Below are 18809 nucleotides of genomic sequence, written 5' to 3' on the forward strand. Positions count from 1 at the left end.
CTCCAAAACTATAAAAACTACAAAAATCTAGCTGCCTGAAACTTCGCGTGCATACGAACAAAACTCCAAGGAAGTGCAAGAGTGAAAATTGGGTGTTTAGGTTAATTAAAACACCCCTGTTGAAGATAATTAATGGCCTTATTTAATTATATCCTTCATCAGGAGATCATCGGCCACCTCGCTCTCTGGGATCTTAAGGCGTTTCCTGGGTAACCTCGCTGGGGTCTGAAGCCGCCATGTTTTTTGGCCTGCTCAACCTTACCTTGACTTGGAACAGGCCACAACGATTTCTTCATGATTAAGTCCCCCCCCCCCCCCTTAACCTTTCCTCACTCGTACAGATTGTCTGTTCATCATAGCTACAAATCGTTGCATCCATCACTTTTGTAAGTACTATAGTTTACAAATTCGGAGCATGGATCGATTTCATACATTATATGATACCATTTTCCACGGTCTACTCTCACGGTCTAATTAAAGAATATCATCGAAATATTATTTTGGTTTTGAGGACAGGATATTTCCCAGACCAAAGAAGTGTCAAAATCTGTTGTGAAATTTGAAAATTTAAAGAAGTAACGAGTCTTATAATGAAGCCGATATACCTATTTACTTTGAGCAAACAAGGCTATGTTCCCTGATCCATACATACACAACAAAATGTGAAATTTCCAAAGCATTAAACTGATCTTTTTCTCCTGTTTGGAGAATTATATTGAGTGAACAAAAAATTGAGGAATGTAACAAAATTCTGAGCCGTTCTGAGACATTGGCGCTTTGTAGTTGCTCCGTCATCCTGATCGAGTGGTTCGTGTTCAGTCACCCTGAGCGAGTGGTTCGTGCTCCGTCACCCTGAGCGAGTGGTTCGTGCTCCGTCACCCTGAGCGAGTGGTTCGTGTTCAGTCACCCTGAGCGAGTGGTTCGTGCTCCGTCACCCTGAGCGAGTGGTTCATGCTCCGTCACCCTGAGCGAGTGGTTCGTGCTCCGTCACCCTGAGCGAGTGGTTCGTGCTCCGTCACCCTGAGCGAGTGGCTCGTGCTCCGTCACCCTGAGCGAGTGGCTCGTGCTCCGTCACCCTGAGCGAGTGGTTCGTGCTCAGTCACCCTGAGCGAGTGGTTCGTGCTCCGTCACCCTGAGCGAGTGGTTCATGCTCCGTCACCCTGAGCGAGTGGTTCGTGCTCCGTCACCCTGAGCGAGTGGCTCGTGCTCCGTCACCCTGAGCGAGTGGCTCGTGCTCCGTCACCCTGAGCGAGTGGTTCGTGCTCAGTCACCCTGAGCGAGTAGTTCGTGCTCCGTCACCCTGAGCGAGTGGTTCGTGCTCCGTCACCCTGAGCGAGTGGTTCGTGCTCCGTCACCCTGAGCGAGTGGTTTGTGCTCCGTTACCCTGAGCGAGTTGTTGTGAAATAACACCCGATTTTTGAGCCGTTTGCCATATTAATGTGTTTTCTAAATTACCGAGCCAATTTTTTTTCCACCTGTCAAACGCAGCTGTTTATAAAGATTAATGTTCGTGAACATATCCTTGAAACATCTATATGAATGCAACTCGGTGAAAGCTGCTCATGGTTTTTGGGTTGTTGCCAATATCAGCCGTGTGTGTGTGTGTGTGTGTGTGTGTGTGTGTGTTTGTGTGTGTGTGTGTGTGTGTGTGTGTGTGTGTGTGTGTGTGTGTGTGTGTGTGTGTGTCCATAAAGCATAACTCTGTCCCATCCTTGCTCAACCCCCTCCAAACACAGTGCAGCACCCTTCCTCCACACCTCTCTCATTCTCCCCCCTCTCTCTGGACATATCCGGACGGTGGTTATGTGTGGACGGTGTTCATCTCCGGACGTGTCTGTGCGGTGTTTGTCTCTGGACGCGTCCGGGCGGTAATTAATGCTCCACCACACATCTGCCTTCCCTTCCTCACACTATCTTCCCTTCCCCCACTCCTCCTCAATCCCCTACCCCTCCTCACGCTTCCCTCCCACTCCCTCCTCTCTCCCACTCCCTCCTCTCTCCTCTCTCGCACTCCCCCCTTTAGTATTCCCATCAGCGAAACGACGGGTGGTATTTGCTGTTCCATAATAGTAAATGTCAGTGTGTGTATGTGTGTGTCTTCCATGAATCCAAAACCATGAAACCTGGTGGAGGAGGTGGAGGGTTGGGAGGAGGATAGCATGAGAGGTGGGAAGGGAATGCAGCACGAGGGGGTAGGAAACGTGAGGGAGGAAGGGGGGGAGGTGGGATGCAGTGCGAGAGTGGAGGGAGGAGGAAGCGTGAGGGTGGAGTGAGGGGAGGAACCAGCACAAAGGGGGAGTGAGGGGAGGAGCCAGCACAAGGGGGAAGGGAGGGGGAGGAGCCAGCATGAGGAGGGGAGGGAGGAGGCAGCTTCGGGGGGAGGGATAAGGCAGTGTGAGGGGAGAGGGAGGAGGCAGCACGAGGGGAGGGAGGAGGAGGCGTAAGGGGAGGGAGGAGGAAGCACAAGGGGGAGTGAGGGGAGGAGCCAGCACAAGGGGGAACCGAGGAGCCAGCACAAGGAGGGGGGAGGGAGTTGGCAGCTTCGGGGGAGGGAGGAGGCAGTGCGAGGGGAGAGGGAGGGAGGAGGGAGGAGGCAGCACGAGGGTAGAGTGAGGAGGCTGCATGAGCGGAAGGAAGGAGGGAGCACAAGGGGGGAGTGAGGGGAGGAGCCAGCACAAGGGGAAAGGAGGGGGAGGAGCCATCACAAGGAGGGGGTGAGGGAGGAGGCAGCTTTGGGGGAGGAAGCAGTGTGAGGGGAGGAGGGAGGGAGGAGGCAGCGGGAGGGAGGAGGGAGGGAGGAGGGAGGGAGGAGGCAGCACGAGGGAGGAGGGGAAAGGGAGGAGGCAGCACAAGGTGGAGGAAGGGGGACGAGCCAGCACAAGGGGGGAGGGAGGGGTGGACCCAGCGTGAGGATGGAGGGAGGAGGGAAGAGGAAACGCGAGGGGGGAGGTTGTAGGGAGGAGGTGGTGCGAGGGGTGGGAGAAGGCAGTGTGAGGAAGGGGGAGGATGGAGGAAGCAGCATGAGGGGAAGGCAGAAGGCAGCGCAAGGGGGACTGAGGTGGGAGGAGGCAGCACGAGAGGGGAGGGAGGAGGCAGTGCGAGGAGGGAGGGAGGAGGCAGTGCGAGGAGGGAGGGAGGAGGCAGTGCGAGGAGGGAGGGAGGAGGCAGTGCGAGGAGGGAGGGAGGAGGGCGGAGGTAGCGTGCGAGGAGGGAGGGAGGAGGGCGGAGGTAGCGTGCGAGGAGGGAGGGAGGAGGGCGGAGGTAGCGTGCGAGGAGAGAGAATGGGAAGGCAGTGCGAGGAGAGGGAATGGGAAGGCAGTGCGAGGAGAGGGAATGGAAAGGCAGTGCAAGGAGGGGGAATGGGAAGGCAGCATGAGGAGGGAATGGGAAAGGAGTGTGAAGTAAAGGGAAGGAGAAAGCAGTTTGAGGTGAGGAAATGGGAAGGCAGCGTATCAGGGCATTATTGGGGTGGTAAAATGTGCCCAAACAGCAGCGTTTTCTTTCTGACCTCCATGTTCTACGTGAAACCGGGCGGTAGTGTTTAAAAATCTAAAGTCATGCTATTTGGTGCTGGCGTAACTGTATGTAGTCCCCCTTCCCAACCACACACATGCATTCCTCCAACCTCCTCGCGGTTCCTGCTCAATGTGTACGCGCACCGGCGATACACTCAACATTTCACTCGCACACATGTACGAATTTCCCCACATCCACACTGCATGGTGGCACGTCCTGCGTGGCTTTGATGCCGCAGCACATCCGCTGCCGAGGCTTCGGTGTTGCAGAAGTACATGGTTCACGAGATGGCCGCATAACCTCCTCCACTGTGCCACGCACAACGGGCCCGAGTTCGAGTTCAGATCGCGCCCCCCGCGAAACCTGCACACCGCACACACGTAACCAAGAACAAGCACCCACACACCTCACAGAGCCTCATTTGTACCACGTCCAGGTGTGCTGTCCATGTACCTCCTCAGTTGCAGAAACTACAGACTTAATATATTGCAGTAACTATTAGCATATTTATCTTAATATTTTGTAATGAAAGCAAACACAAAACGGTGTAAAGTAAAAAAAATTATCTTCACTTGCAGCAACAAAAAAAGTTCCTCTTCGCTTGCAGAAACTATCGACTATTAATTAATCGCGAACGTAGTGAGCTTCATACTCAACGCGTGCACATGAGAGAATAGGAAACAACAACAACAACAACACAATACCCTGGCAATTTGGAATCCGTGTCGTCAGCTATGACCCTTTTGCTTCCAGTTTTTGTCATGGGGAATGATGCGTCCTGGGAGATAAAGGCATCGGCGGAGACATGAAAGACCCAAATATCAGACATGGTGTATATTTCCTCCACTGATTTTAATAAAGATATCTCACGCATCATCAAAAAATAATTTTTAATCGTGATTTACGTTATTTGATCGCTGATCCCGAATCCAGGCCGAAGTAACCGGAAATTGCAGCATTGAATGTAAGAAGAATTCTATGTTCGCTTCTCGGCTTTGCCTATTCCATATTATGTCAGCAGAACTATAATAGTGTGTTTATCGGAATATTTTGTAATGTTAGCAAATTGCCCAAAACGGAAACAGCAAACTGCTTGCCTAAAAAAAGGACCCCATGTGGACTGTGCCGTCACTGCTCACAAAAGCAGGTTCTGAAGTATGGCGTTTCACTCAATGAATTTACACTTTCTGGCACATTCCATCATCTTTTCTTCATTCAATATAATTGTACGAACAGTCGAAAAAGTTGTTTAATTCACCGATTTGTTAAAAATTTTGGATTTCACTTATTTTGTTCACCACACCCGATTATAAAATCCGACATAATATTTAGATTATATACTTTAATTAGACCGTGAGAGTAGACCGTGTTTCCAAATCAAGGCCTCGTTGAATAGGCCGAACAAAATGGCGAATTAGGACCCCCATCGAGTGTGAGCGAGGTGTCCGAGGGTGTCCAACGATGCGCCTGATGAAGGATATAATTAAATAAGGCCGTTAATTATCTTCAAAAGGTGTGTTTTAATGAACCCAAACACCCAATTTCCACTCTTGCACTCCCCTGGAGTTTTGTTAGTGTGCATGTGAAGTTTCAGGCTGCTACGTTACATAGTTTGGGAGTTCTGCAAGACAGACACTGACACACACTGACATTTACTGGTATGGATGGAAGACATGTTGTTCAGGTTTCACATCTACATCAGAGGCCTGTGCGGCCTGTTCCAAGGCAAGGCATTTTTGAGCAGGCCAAAACAAAATGGCGGCTTAAGACCCCTGTGAGGGGAAATCGGGCTGATCAAGGGTAAGCGTGTTTTTGTTTTTAGATCCTCATGGAGGATCTCTAAGTCTTACTCACGTTGTTGTTCTTCTTGTGGACTTTTTTGTTTCATCGAAACTTCCTGAAACTTGGCAGATATATGTAAAAATTCCCTGCGCAGACAGTAACCATCTCCAATTTTGAAAATTCCTCCTAGAAAAAAAAAGTTATGACGTCAAAATATCTCCGCTAATGGAAATCGCCGAAAAAATTATCTCAAAAACTAGGCAAGCTTTTTGAATTCTGTTTGCGGGAATCGAACGGGCATTAGCAGAGATGAATTACCGCACATTTGATGCATCACTATGACGTCATATCAATTTTTATGACGTCATTCCTATTTTTTTGACATTTTTTGTTTCACAACCCAGAGTTTTCATCGGATCTTCGTAAAACTTGCCATGTATATGCAGAAAGCCCATGCACAGGCAGTAACCATTTCCGATTTTGGAAATTCTTCCTAGAAAAAAAGTTGACGTCATCATATCGCCGCTAATGGAAATCGCCTTTACCATTATCTCCGAAACTCGGCAAGCTGCTTGAATTCTGTTTGCGGGAACCAAACCGGGCATTAGCACAGATAATTTATCGCAAACCTGATACATCACAATGACGTCATATTCGTTTTTATGATGTCATCATTAGGAGGACGAGGCTCTTAGCTCATTTGAGCTTGTTTTTCATGATGAGCACCCGACTAATTATCTTCAAAAGGGGGTTTTAAATACAGCGTACCCAAATACGCCATTTTCATTCAAGCACTCCCTTGGAGTTCCTTCCTATGCATGTAAAGGTTTGGGCCACTAAGTTTCATGGTTTGACACTCACTGACATTTATTATTATAGATAGATTAAACTGCTTTAACGGTGTTACGTGTACAGTTGCAGACACGTCGATCAATACTCCTGCCCATCTGAACCCAAGCATTTATTGTGTGAAGGACCTTTGCCCAGTTGTTTTCAAATCGTCCTTTCCATTTATCAAGGGATGGCAGGATACCCTAGACTCTGGAGGTATGTACATATACTACTCACCTTTGAGCCGTCTAGTTTGGGTTAACAAGCTATAAACTGCCACTCTGGTGTGTTGCAGAAAGGACCATGTATCAACGTGAGTACGGTCCATCGGACGGATGTCAAACTGGACGTCCTGTCTCTCGGCATTAGCCAGCTCGTGGACACGAAAGATTCCATGACGTCCTTCGGAAAGTTTACGAAAGCTATCGCCTGCATTCTTGAGAAATTCAAAATTCCTGTTTTAATATACAGGGGGCTCTGAATCAGCCGTACAGTCGTGCCCCCCCCGCCCCCCCCAAATGATACTACTACCATCAGTCATGTGCTGCATTTGAAAGAAGACCGACATTATCACAAGTAAACTCGACTTGTTTAGTATCCCCAAATATCCCCACCTCTTGTGGGGTTGGCTGGGGGAAGTGTTTGGCCAAAGTTTTTCACGAATTGGCTCGCCACGGCTGACGTTCAATTGAACGTGGCAGGAATTTGTGTTTTGCCCAGAGTGCCAGTGATAGCTCGCCTACTGTTCACGAAATAGATCATCGGATCTTTAACGTCCACCAACTAATACTGGCAGACCGAACACCCGGCTTAACGTGCACGTGCGGGATGGCGCGTTGTAATGCAACTCCCCACCTGCGATTCTGCAAAACACCAATCGGACAATTTATATTCGGGTTGAGAATCGAAGGCAAACGAGACAGTTCAGAGGTGAGAGAGTGGGTCACGTGTGTGAGTGAGTCGGCGAGTCACCTGTGTGAAGGAGTCGGCGAGTCACCTGTGTGAGCGAGTCGGCGAGTCATGTGTGCGGGCGAGTCACGTGTGTGTGGGAGTCGGCGAGTCACGTGTTTTTGGGAGTCGGCGAGTCACGTGTGCGAGTGAGTCTGCGAGTCACGTGTGTGTAAGTCGGCGAGTCACCTGTGTGTGTGAGTTGGGGAGTCACGTGTGTGAGGGAGTCGGCGAGTCACGTGTGTGAGCGAGTCGGCGAATCACGTGTGGGAGCGAGTCGGCGAGTCACGTGTGTGTGGGAGTCGGCGAGTCACGTGTGTGTGAGTCGGCGAGTCACCTGTGTGTGAGTCGGCGAGTCACGTGTGCGTGGGAGTCGGCGAGTCACGTGTGCGAGGGAGTCGGCGAGTCACGTGTGTGAGCGAGTCGGCGAGTCACGTGTGTGAGCGAGTCGGCGAGTCACGTGTGTGAGGGAGCCGGCGAGTCACGTGTGTGAGGGAGTCGGCGAGTCACGTGTGTGAGGGAGTCGGCGAGTCACGTGTGTGAGGGAGTCGGCGAGTCACGTGTGTGAGGGAGTCGGCGAGTCACGTGTGTGAGGGAGTCGGCGAGTCACGTGTGTGAGGGAGTCTGCGAGTCACGTGTGTGAGGGAGTCTGCGAGTCACGTGTGGGAGCGAGTCGGCAAATCACGTGTGGGAGCGAGTCTGCGAGTCACGTGTGTGTAAGTCGGCGAGTCACCTGTGTGTGCGAGTCGGGGAGTCACCTGTGTGTGCGAGTCGGGGAGTCACGTGTGTGAAGGAGTCGGCGAGTCACGTGTGTGAGCGAGTCGGCGAATCACGTGTGGGAGCGAGTCGGCGAGTCACGTGTGTGAGTCGGCGAGTCACCTGTGTGTGAGTCGGCGAGTCACGTGTGCGAGGGAGTCGGCGAGTCACGTGTGCGAGGGAGTCGGCGAGTCACGTGTGCGAGGGAGTCGGCGAGTCACGTGTGCGAGGTTGTCGGCGAGTCACGTGTGCGAGGGAGTCGGCGAGTCACGTGTGCGAGGGAGTCGGCGAGTCACGTGTGCGAGGGAGTCGGCGAGTCACGTGTGCGAGGGAGTCGGCGAGTCACGTGTGCGAGGGAGTCGGCGAGTCACGTGTGCGAGGGAGTCGGCGAGTCACGTGTGCGAGGGAGTCGGCGAGTCACCTGTGCGAGCGAGTCGGCGAGTCACCTGTGCGAGCGAGTCGGCGAGTCACGTGTGCGAGGGAGTCGGCGAGTCACGTGTGCGAGGGAGTCGGCAAGTCACCTGTGCGAGCGAGTCGGCGAGTCACCTGTGCGAGCAAGTCGGCGAGTCACGTGTGCGAGGGAGTCGGCGAGTCACCTGTGCGAGCGAGTCGGCGAGTCACGTGTGTGAGCGAGTCGGCGAGTGTTCTCATTTTCTGTCCACCATCCTGTCAGAGTGGAAACCATAAACCTCGGTTTGCAGTGCAGCATCATTGGCTGATGAATGGGCGCAGCTGTGCCGCTGATGCAGTGCCTTCTTCTGGTTCGGGAAGGAATTTGTAATTTGTTCATGGTGCCAGAGATAGCTCGCCTCACTCTTCATGAAGGACACTGTGGTATCTTTAACGTCCACCAACAAATGTCGGCAGACGGGACACCCGGCTAAACGTTCAGACTTTGAGGTCTATCACACACGTCGATGAATCACCCTGTCTGTGAAACACCAGGATGGCAGTTTATAGCTGGGTCGGGATTCGAACCCAGGCTGGACAACTTGGAGGTGAGAGTGCGAACCTCGAGGCCATTGTGGCAGCCCGAGCTCCTCGGTCATGGTGATTGTTTGAGAACAAGTGACGTCACGTGATAATCATGTGCTCGTTGGGAGGTGTGATCGATCGATCGATCATCAAATCAGTGTTCTGACTGTTGATCGATGGACGACGCATCGGACTCGTCCTGGAATCTTTACTTCCTTCAGTGTCGACTTTACCCACTCGGACCTACGGAAGGAATCATTATGTGGAAAAAAAAGAAGGAAACACGACGGTTTATCGACGAGAGAGAATGTGGCAGCAACGGGGAAAACCGCGGGAAACGGAGAACTTTCAAGTTTAACGAGGTGTGTCGGAAATGGGTGGAAAAGGAGTAATTGGTAGATCTCGGTGATCCCTTGGTGTGTTCTCGGCATGCTCGGTGATCCCGGGGTGTGTTCTCGGCATGCTCGGTGATCCCGGGGTGTGTTCTCGGCATGCTCGGTGATCCCGGGGTGTGTTCTCGGCATGCTCGGTGATCCCTTGGTGTGTTCTCGGCATGCTCGGTGATCCCGGGGTGTGTTCTCGGCATGCTCGGTGATCCCGGGGTGTGTTCTCGGCATGCTCGGTGATCCCGGGGTGTGTTCTCGGCATGCTCGGTGATCCCTTGGTGTGTTCTCGGCATGCTCGGTGATCCCGGGGTGTGTTCTCGGCATGCTCGGTGATCCCGGGGTGTGTTCTCGGCATGCTCGGTGATCCCGGGGTGTGTTCTCGGCATGCTCGGTGATCCCGGGGTGTGTTCTCGGCATGCTCGGTGATCCCGGGGTGTGTTCTCGGCATGCTCGGTGATCCCGGGGTGTGTTCTCGGCATGCTCGGTGATCCCTTGGTGTGTTCAGATTCCAAGTTTCTGGTGGTGTCTTTTCCAAGTGGTTTAAGCACTTCATTCGTACCCCACAGATAAGGAACGGCTGCCTTGATGTTCGTTCCCCGAGCCTTCCATATCGATCTTCTTCTTCTTCTTCATAGGTCCGTGTGTGCTCCACGGATTGAGTCGCCACATCCATTGGGGGCGCGGAGGGGTGTGTGGGGTTCATGGGCCGGTTCGTTTTGGGACCAGCTCCTGCCGAGCACTTCATCCCGTGCCGGGGTCTCCGAAGGTCCATTTTTCATTTTCATTTGTTGTTTTTCGGTAAAATATGTAAATTGATGTTAAAAATACCGTCCGGGTCCGCGTCTGGGTCGTCATTGAAAATCTCGTGCCCGCTCAGATCGTTCTGGAGACGCCCTGAGGGCTGCTCACGATGCCCTCCGGACCACACCTGTGTTCACCTTTCGTGCTCGCGTCCCGCACCCTCTGCCCCAAGGCGGCCGCCCGGCGCATCAAGCTCTGCCTCACCTTCCGCCAAGGTAGCGTTTTGGGAGGGAAGGAGGGAGGGAATGGAGAGAGGGAATGCGGAATCCGCTCTGACCAACCCTTCAACCTCAGCACCGTTTCACAAGACGTTCAATTCCGCAAATGAGTTTTTCCTTCTTTCTGCCAAAATCCGTTTTCACACTTTTCCTTTTCTCTCTCACGAGACTGTTTACACGTGTTTGTGTGTGTGTATCACTCCGCCGGACAAACAAGGAGGGAGCAAGGTGTGAGCAAACGGAGACAAAGTTCAGGTAATTTCATTTACGGGGACAAAGTCTCTTGTGACTGGTGTGAGTGCCTCGATCGAGTCTCTTGTGACTGGTGTGAGTGCCCTGATTCAGTCTCTTGTGACTGGTGTGAGTGCCCCGATCGAGTCTCTTGCGACTGGTTTGAGTTACCCGATTGAGTCCCTTGTGACTGGTGTGAGTGCCCTGATTCAGTCCCTTGTGACTGGTGTGAGTGCCCTGATTCAGTCCCTTGTGACTGGTGTGAGTGCTCTGATTCAGTCCCTTGTGACTGGTGTGAGTGCCCTGATTCAGTCCCTTGTGACTGGTGTGAGTGCCCTGATTCAGTCCCTTGTGACTGGTGTGAGTGCCCCGATCGAGTGTCTTGCGACTGGTTTGAGTTACCTGATTGAGTCCCTTGTGACTGGTGTGAGTGCCCTGATTCAGTCCCTTGTGACTGGTGTGAGTGCCCTGATTCAGTCCCTTGTGACTGGTGTGAGTGCCCTGATTCAGTCCCTTGTGACTGGTGTGAGTGCCTTGATTCAGTCTCTTGTGACGTCAGAGCCATGATTTAGTGCTGTTTTGTTTTGAGATATATTTTAATAGGCCTATTCAAATAAGGTTCAATGTTTTTTGCTTTTTCATCACGAAGCTCTCATGTATTTATGATACATATATATGACATTTCATTGATTTTACATTCATTATGGAATCACAGGAAAGAACATAATGTTGTCTTTTGTTTTTTCATTCCAAACTCTTTTGATATCGTGGGGTAGATAACAGGAATTTTTGAGAGGAATCGTGCAAATGATGATACAAGCATCAAATTTGGCACATTTGTTCTCCGGGAGATTTTAAGGCCCGGTCACACCTTGACGTTTTAGCCAACGTATGCCGATTTTTGAATTATTTTTCTAAAACGCTGGCACAAGTTGAATACGTTATGGGTAAGTTTTGATAACATTGAGAGCACGCTGAAAAACACTGCCAGACATTGTTGTACGTTGGCTTTAAACGTTGTACTTTTCGGTTGTCCTCAAATTTTTTCATGCTTGAAATTTCACGACGTATGCCGGCGTATGACTCACACGTTCCGCTACGCTGGCCACAAGTTGTATGCACGGTCTGCGATCGTTGACAGACGTCAACACATGCTACTTGTAAGTTAATCATAAGTTGAGACACGCCGAGGTAATGTTTAGCGTACCCGAAACTTATTTCTAACCTATGATTATCGTGTTGTTGGCATGTTACGCGATCGTTGCCACACATCGACAGACGTTACTTTTAAGTTACTCATAGGCTGAAAGACGTCGGTATAATGGATCGTCCTTGCGTCAGCGTCCACGGCCTCGGCCAGGACACTTATTTGCAGCATTCTTCAAACTTTTCTTCGGCATGACGAGGATGTTCACACTTTGATGTCTAGCTTGGCTATGATTCCAATTGTCCATTGGCAGCGTCTATTTAAAATAGTCGAGTTTGAGCGTTTTAACACGATCAGAAGAAACACTTCAAATTTCAAAACCCCAGCGTCAAAAAACAAAGGCGAGTGACAGCAATTTAAATCGTTCATTGTAAACAATGAAAATAGCTGAGTGGTACCGTTTAAAAGTCGTTGAGTGTAAAAAAAATCCAATTGTTGAGCGCAAGCGTCTACTTTCAATAGTGGAGATGCAGCCATTTAAATCGTTGAGTGGCAGCCTATGAACCTACCCGTGGACACGCGGACGCAAGGACGATCCATCATAACCCACACCCTCCCCCTCACACTCACCTACTACTGCCAACATGAACAAACTACTACTAATACTAATACTAATACTGATACTGATACTGTTACTGCTGACATGGACATCGACTCAAAAAGGACTCGAAAACACTGTTGGGTTCCCCTTTTATGAGCAGCATTTTTATATACCAATTCCCAAAACCGCTGGGAACACGTCTTTATATGGCAGTTGTAACCTAGAAACGCATTCATTTTTTTTTTTTTGTCGACCGGAAGACGTCATTGGAATACGTCTACATACGTCGATGTGTGTTGGGACTACGTAAAGAATTGGTTCAAAGCACGTCAAACATAAGTTAGAAATAAGTTTCGCGTAAAAAAGACATTACCGCGACGTGTTTCGACTTATGAGTAGCTTATAAGTAGCGTTTGTGGACGTGTGTAAGCGTCCACATATCGTGTGTAAAACTTATCCCCATCGCATGCGGAACGTGTGTCATACGCCGAGTACGTCGTAAAATTTTGAACATGTTTAAAATTTCTTGACGTACTCTACTTACTACGACATATGATAGCGTATTTAGCGTTCTACTCACGTATACCAAACTTACTCATACCGTATTTGACGTGCCCCAACGTTTTAGACACATTTTTCTTAGGTCGGCATACGCTGGCAAGATCGCCAAGGTGTGACCGCGATGTTGTCACTTCCATTTCTACGGCAGTTATGATTCGAATCGTTGTGCGTCAGCCTTTTAATCGGCTACGTCACGACATCGTCGGCGATGCGTGCAACGCGCTATGCCGAAGTTAGACTATCGTTGGGCATCGGTTGTGTAGGCCGACAACAGGTTCAGCATTCGTTGGTATAAGTTATCTATAACACAACGAAACGTTCTGTGTCCATTACTAATATGTTATGCATACGACCAACTCGTTATGAATACGTCCGAATCTTAAAAAAAAACATCAAAAGTTCAACGTCAGCCAGCGTTTTACATACATTTTAATACGTTGCCATCGCTGGCTAAAACGTCAAGGTGTGACCGGGCCTTTAATCAAATCTGCCTGATTGGCCATTTGAAAATCCAAGATGGCCGCCAAGTTAGCCTCCCGAAGTTGACTTTTTGCTTAGAAGTATTTGTAGTTGTCCGATTTGCATGAGCGAGGTGTGGAACCCTATGTTTTCAAGCCTGCTGGAGTGGATTTTCCTTTTTTTAAAGCCCCCTGATGCACACTTTTTCTGATTTTGCACCACTTTAATGATTGTCAGATGAAGGTCAGGCCTTTCTGCAACCGGGCCCTGGCTAGTAAATGTTCAAAGTTATGCATACCATGCGAATGTTCCTCCAGCTGCTACAGTCCACATATGCAGGTACAGAGTGCTGTGCAGGGGAGCCCTGACTGAAAGCACTTGCATCTCTGGTTGCAACCTTTCTTACAGGAACACTTGGTCAGTTGCTGACAGCTGGCTGCAATAGACATGTATGAAGCTTGCCGCTGTCACTGAGAGATGCAGTGTGTGACTGATTCTCATGCTTGAAGAATTCTTGCAAGTCACACTGCCTGTTCTGGCATGAGATGAACAGTCGTGAGAACAGCTGACAGTCGTCTTTCAGGACTTTCTCCTTAGAACTTCCCCCAACTTCAAGGGTTTATCCTTTTACCACCCTGTACATGTATAATGGACATTTTCCTTTATGGGATACAAATAGGTTTATGCATCTGCCCGACACCTAGTCCAATCGTTCATCCAGTGTCATAAGTCCCATGCGATCTGTACACCATCCAGATAACTAAAACCCCGTTATCCTTGGCTCGGCTCTCCTTCGCTGGCGCGTCCTGTCGATTCAGGTGCGGCTGCCTAACTGATCCAGGGTTGTTTCGGCAACATTTGTGACACTAGTAAGTTGTTGCAGTATGATGCCAACATACAATTCCTACTTAGCTGACACTGAACCCCATGCTGAGTTTCACAGCAGTGATGTCACCAATGTGCCTTGGTAGTGCCCGACCATCACTCCTTCAAGAAATTCTTACTTGGCGATGAACTGGAAATGTTGATTAAAGGACTGGTAAGTGGCCTGGATTCAATCAGCACATCTGTTTCATCAACTTCGTGCACTTCGAAAATTTGGTGCTAGATGTACTCCATCACACGAAGAGACCTTCTGTTTGCTACCCTCATCTAGTTTAGCCCACGGGCCAACGCGGTTTACCAGGGTGTGGCCGATGCCGTGCACTAGCAACTTCTTGGAGCCATAGATGAGAGTTGGGCCAGTGATGAGAACCAGTGCCAGTAGTCCATCCAAGGGATGTTGCTAACTGCTGAAACAAAGGTACTACCTCTACTACACTACACCCCTACACCCCATGCATAAGTAGCTACTACTACATCCAGGTTGTCATGCAAATGTATGAAAATCATAAACAAATGTGCAAAATCAGAAAAAGTGTGTGTCAGGGGGCTTTAAAAACAAGAAAATCCACTCCAGCAGGCTTGAAAACATAGGAATCCACACTTAGATCATGCAAACCAGACAACTACAAATACTTTGAAGCAAAAAGTCAACTTCGGGAGGCTAACTTGGCGGCCATCTTGAAAAATGGCCGCAATCTTGGATTTTCAAATGGCCAATCGGGCAGATTTGATCAGAAAGCCCTGCAGAACAGAAATGCCAAATTTGATGCCTGTATCATAATTTGCACGATGTTTCTACTATCTACTACACTAATATATAATCATCACTTTGATTTGCAATTTCTGTTGATTTATAATCCTCGACTCAAATTGCCATGTTGTGATGTTATTTTTGATGAATCCTTCAACCCACACACATCCTCAACATTACCTTACCTTCTCACGTTATTGTCGAGGTTGGGTTTGCAGATCGCTGAAAGGTTATTATATCCTCACGTCGCCTCCAAGCTGTCGAGACTGGGTTCGGATCCTGACCCTGGTATTTCACGGGCAGGACGAGGCATCGGCGTCTGTGCCATCCCTCAGATGGACGTTAAACCTGACGTACAGTCTTCTGGCATTAGTCAGTCATCGTTAAAGACCCCCCGGTGTCCTTCCTGAAGAGGAAGCAAGTTGTCACCGGTAACCGAGTTACAAATTGTTGCTTAAAATGTGAGTAGCAAGTGGTCTGTGCTTCATGGAGGTTCCCATAAGTGTCTTTCATGAAGAGGATCTCAGTTATCACATCGGAAACCTGAACGGATTACATATTCCTGGCACAGTCAAACGTCATGCCTGGACAGCTGGTTCATGAAAGACGTTGGCCAAAAACCTTTCTCGGCGAATTCCACAAAAATGTTGCAATAATTGAGGCAGTGTTAGTGGTTGTAGTAGTCGTAGTAGTAGTAGTAGTAGTAGTAGTAGTAGTAGTAGTAGTAGTAGTTGATGGACAAATGCCTGCATAGTTTATGGAATGTCAACCTTGGCTCCCTGCATCACGAGCCATAGGTTCAGCTTGTAATGCTAGATGAGCCAATTTAAGGCCAATTAAAGTAATTTCATTGAACAAGCTAATCAATTGTATTATTAGTCAGGCAGTTTGACCCTGATTTGCCTGGTTCAAATCCAGTGAGTTACTTAGTGACCACATCAACCCCCGACTGCAGAGATCTCTGGTTGGGTCCTGCGTCCAATGTCGCGTTACCGTGCCAATTGAAATCTCTGTGCTGGGCGAGTGACGTGCCGTGGCAAACGCGGGACAGATATTACCTTTGGCCAAGCAATCAAATGTTCGTGTGATGAAGAAACCTAGCGATTCAAGACTGCGGCCAATCTCCATCTCAATCAGATTTTTTCCCCATAGCCGGCAGCAAGCAGGATAAGCCAAAGACTAAGTCAGGTTAAACAAGTGTATTTTTGATATTGTATGGAAGAGAGCTCGTATACACAAAATAAGTGATCGCAATAATAATTCAAAAACCCCTGATAATTAGCTTCTACCGAATACGCACTCACAAACAGTCCAAGCGAATGAATGGAACCTTAACTCGACGATGCCTTCAGGCTTCACACACACACACACACACACACACACACACACACACACACACACACACACACACACACACACCCACACACACACACACACACACACACACACACACACACACACACACACACACACACACACACACACACACACACACACACACACACACACGACGGAAGACTCGGGTCGCCACAAGACGAGCAGGTTCGCTTGGCTCAAACCCGACAATGCCGCTTGGCAGGAGGATGGTTTGTCCGACTCTGTGGGTGGCAATGAGGGGGAACAGACACGGCATCATCTGAACAGGCGTGACACCAGAAAATAGAGGCATGGAGGCATGGCGTCACCTGGCAGCTCTGAAAGCTTTCACACTCTTTTTCTCTGTTGGGTCTCTGCTGTTGCCTGATCTGAAAAATGGAAACGTCGCATTTAAACCTCAAAATCAGAAAATTCTCGTGCTTTTAAAAAGAGCCGTACTTTATGGGCCACCGCTCTCTACAGCCCCGTTGTCACACTCGCCTCCAAGCTGCCTAGCCTGTATTCAAATCCTGATCCACCCATAAACTGTCATCCTAATGTTTCACAGGCAGGGTGATTCATAAATGCGTGTGCCGTCATTGGGGAGGGATCTTAAACGGGCATACCGTCTGCCAGCAATCGTTGGTGGATGTTAAAGATCTCATGGTGTCCTTCATGAAGGGTAGGCGAGCTATCACCATCACCCAGAACAAATTACAAATTCCTGCCCTAACCAGCAGAGGGCACTGCGTCAGGCACTCAGCCAATGATATTCCCCCGCATGCAGCCTTGTGCTGTATGCAGACGAAGAAGCCCCATTGTAAGTATGGAGACCACATGCTGTAAAGTTCAGAGTATAGTTTTATTCATAGTCAAAGGTGTGTGTGCGTGCGTGCGTGCGTGCGTGTGCGTGCGTGCGTGCGTGCGTGCGTGTGTGCGCGCTATTTGGTGGTATAATTGGACACATGCCAGTACGATGCTCTCATCCCAATATCCAATGTTTTCATGGATCGCAGTGAGAAAAACTTTGTGAAATATAAACTGGAAATTGAAGGTCGAGTACCTTTTTGGACTTGCGAGAACTCTCGTATATTTTCCCCATTTTTGCAATTATTGATCGTACGTCGCACAAGGGTTGAAATAATCGGATGAATAAGATAATTATCGTACATCTGGCAACCCTCGTCTTGGGCATCTCCTTCTTCTGCCCCGCTGCGTGCGCCGCCTTGCCGAACACTCCTTAAGCACATTTAAAGCTAAAACAATGGTAAGAACATGAAATAAAGGTCAAACAGGATGTAGTCTTTTTAAATAAAATTAATTTTTTTAATACACGCACTGGGGTGGGTTTCACATTTCTAGCTATCCAAATTAACGATGCATGTTTATAATGTTCTCATTTATTCATACGAATCGGGCTGAACTTCACTTAGTTTCCAAGAAGTGATGGTGTCATGCGCATTTGAGCTGGTTCTTCATATGAGGATCATTCCAAAGTTTCTATCACCTCACCTGCACAACACACAGTACCATGAACACATTTTTATTCAAGTCACATCATTTTACATGATCTTCTCCATCCTCTTCAATACATTTAGTTCAGGGCTCAACCAACTTTATCGTTGGTTACAATTAGCCTTAGCTCTGAAATGTCCTGGTCACACCACATATGGATGTTTTACCCTCCAAAGCACATGCAAAACCTCGTCCATGAAGAATGCTGGATTTTTTTTCTCTCTAAACATTTCAACTATTTAATGTGCATTTCTCTTACGTAACTTGTTTGAGTAATTTAAGAGTGATTTAATAAGATAGCATTATTTTAAATCTTGAAACAAAACAAATAGTGGGACACACCTTTATGTTTCAGATAGCATCGGTAAATAACGAGACAGTAGATGTGTACCTTTGAGATCACCTAGACCTTTTACTTATAAACAAGAACATCTATCCATCCATTGGGACCATACTCTGTGCAGAGCGTTGGTGCTGCTGAAGCAGTCTCCTTGGTTATTGAACACAATCCTGGACGGGTCGCCACTCCGACGCAGAATACCAGCAAGCTGGCACTCATTTTGCCGACCTCGGAAGGATGACAGGCAGAGTCAACCCCACCTGGTATTAATTCAACAGCCGAGTGGGATTTGAACTTGGAGTTGAGTAGGATCCCAAGCCCACCACCCTAACCATAAAGCCAACACCAGGCATATAAACAAGAACGAAATGGTCGATTTATCCACCGTGAACGATGAAAAGGTGCTGAGGTTTCGGGGCCTTACCTTTTGCCGAAGAAAAAGAGGGTAACAAGCTTTTACTATTTAAATTACAATGGGGGTAACATATAAAGCATGTAACAACCCTGGTGGTAGTTGTGTTTAGCTGATACCACTCGTAAGATGTGTGCAGTTGATGTTGCTTATACAGTGATTGACATTTTAAGATGCTGGGGCGACCGAAATAAGAGATTAATTTATCTCATACATCATGGGATTACGGATAGTTTGATGTTTTTCATACGAATGCCTTATATTTTAAACAACTTTGATGATGATGATGATGATGATGATTATGCAGATGTGATCTTTATACAAGCAATGTTAAGAGT

The 18809-nt window shown here is 48.6% G+C and overlaps 1 protein-coding gene across 10 annotated transcripts in view; it reads left to right on the plus strand.

The window, feature by feature from the left end:
* Positions 1-18809, plus strand: part of LOC147027206 (rho GTPase-activating protein 22-like) — a 206896-nt gene that overhangs the window by 141207 nt on the left and 46880 nt on the right. Inside the window, exons 1-3 of one of the 10 annotated variants that reach the window (XM_085883430.1) lie at positions 8590-9170; positions 9761-9960; positions 10072-10210. The exons of 6 other annotated variants lie outside the window; for them this stretch is intronic. In XM_085883430.1, coding sequence (XP_085739556.1) covers positions 10105-10210 — 106 coding nt within the window. In that variant the 5' untranslated portion in view covers positions 8590-9170; positions 9761-9960; positions 10072-10104. Of the gene's footprint in view, positions 1-8589; positions 9171-9601; positions 9961-10071; positions 10211-18809 lie in introns of those variants that run through there. 3 more of the 10 variants (XM_085883431.1, XM_085883427.1, XM_085883428.1) reach the window with 3 other exon arrangements.

Source organism: Eptatretus burgeri, chromosome 5, assembly GCF_056783735.1.
Source record: "Eptatretus burgeri isolate ZD-2024b chromosome 5, Ebu_testis_v1, whole genome shotgun sequence".
Lineage (NCBI taxonomy): Eukaryota > Metazoa > Chordata > Myxini > Myxiniformes > Myxinidae > Eptatretus > Eptatretus burgeri.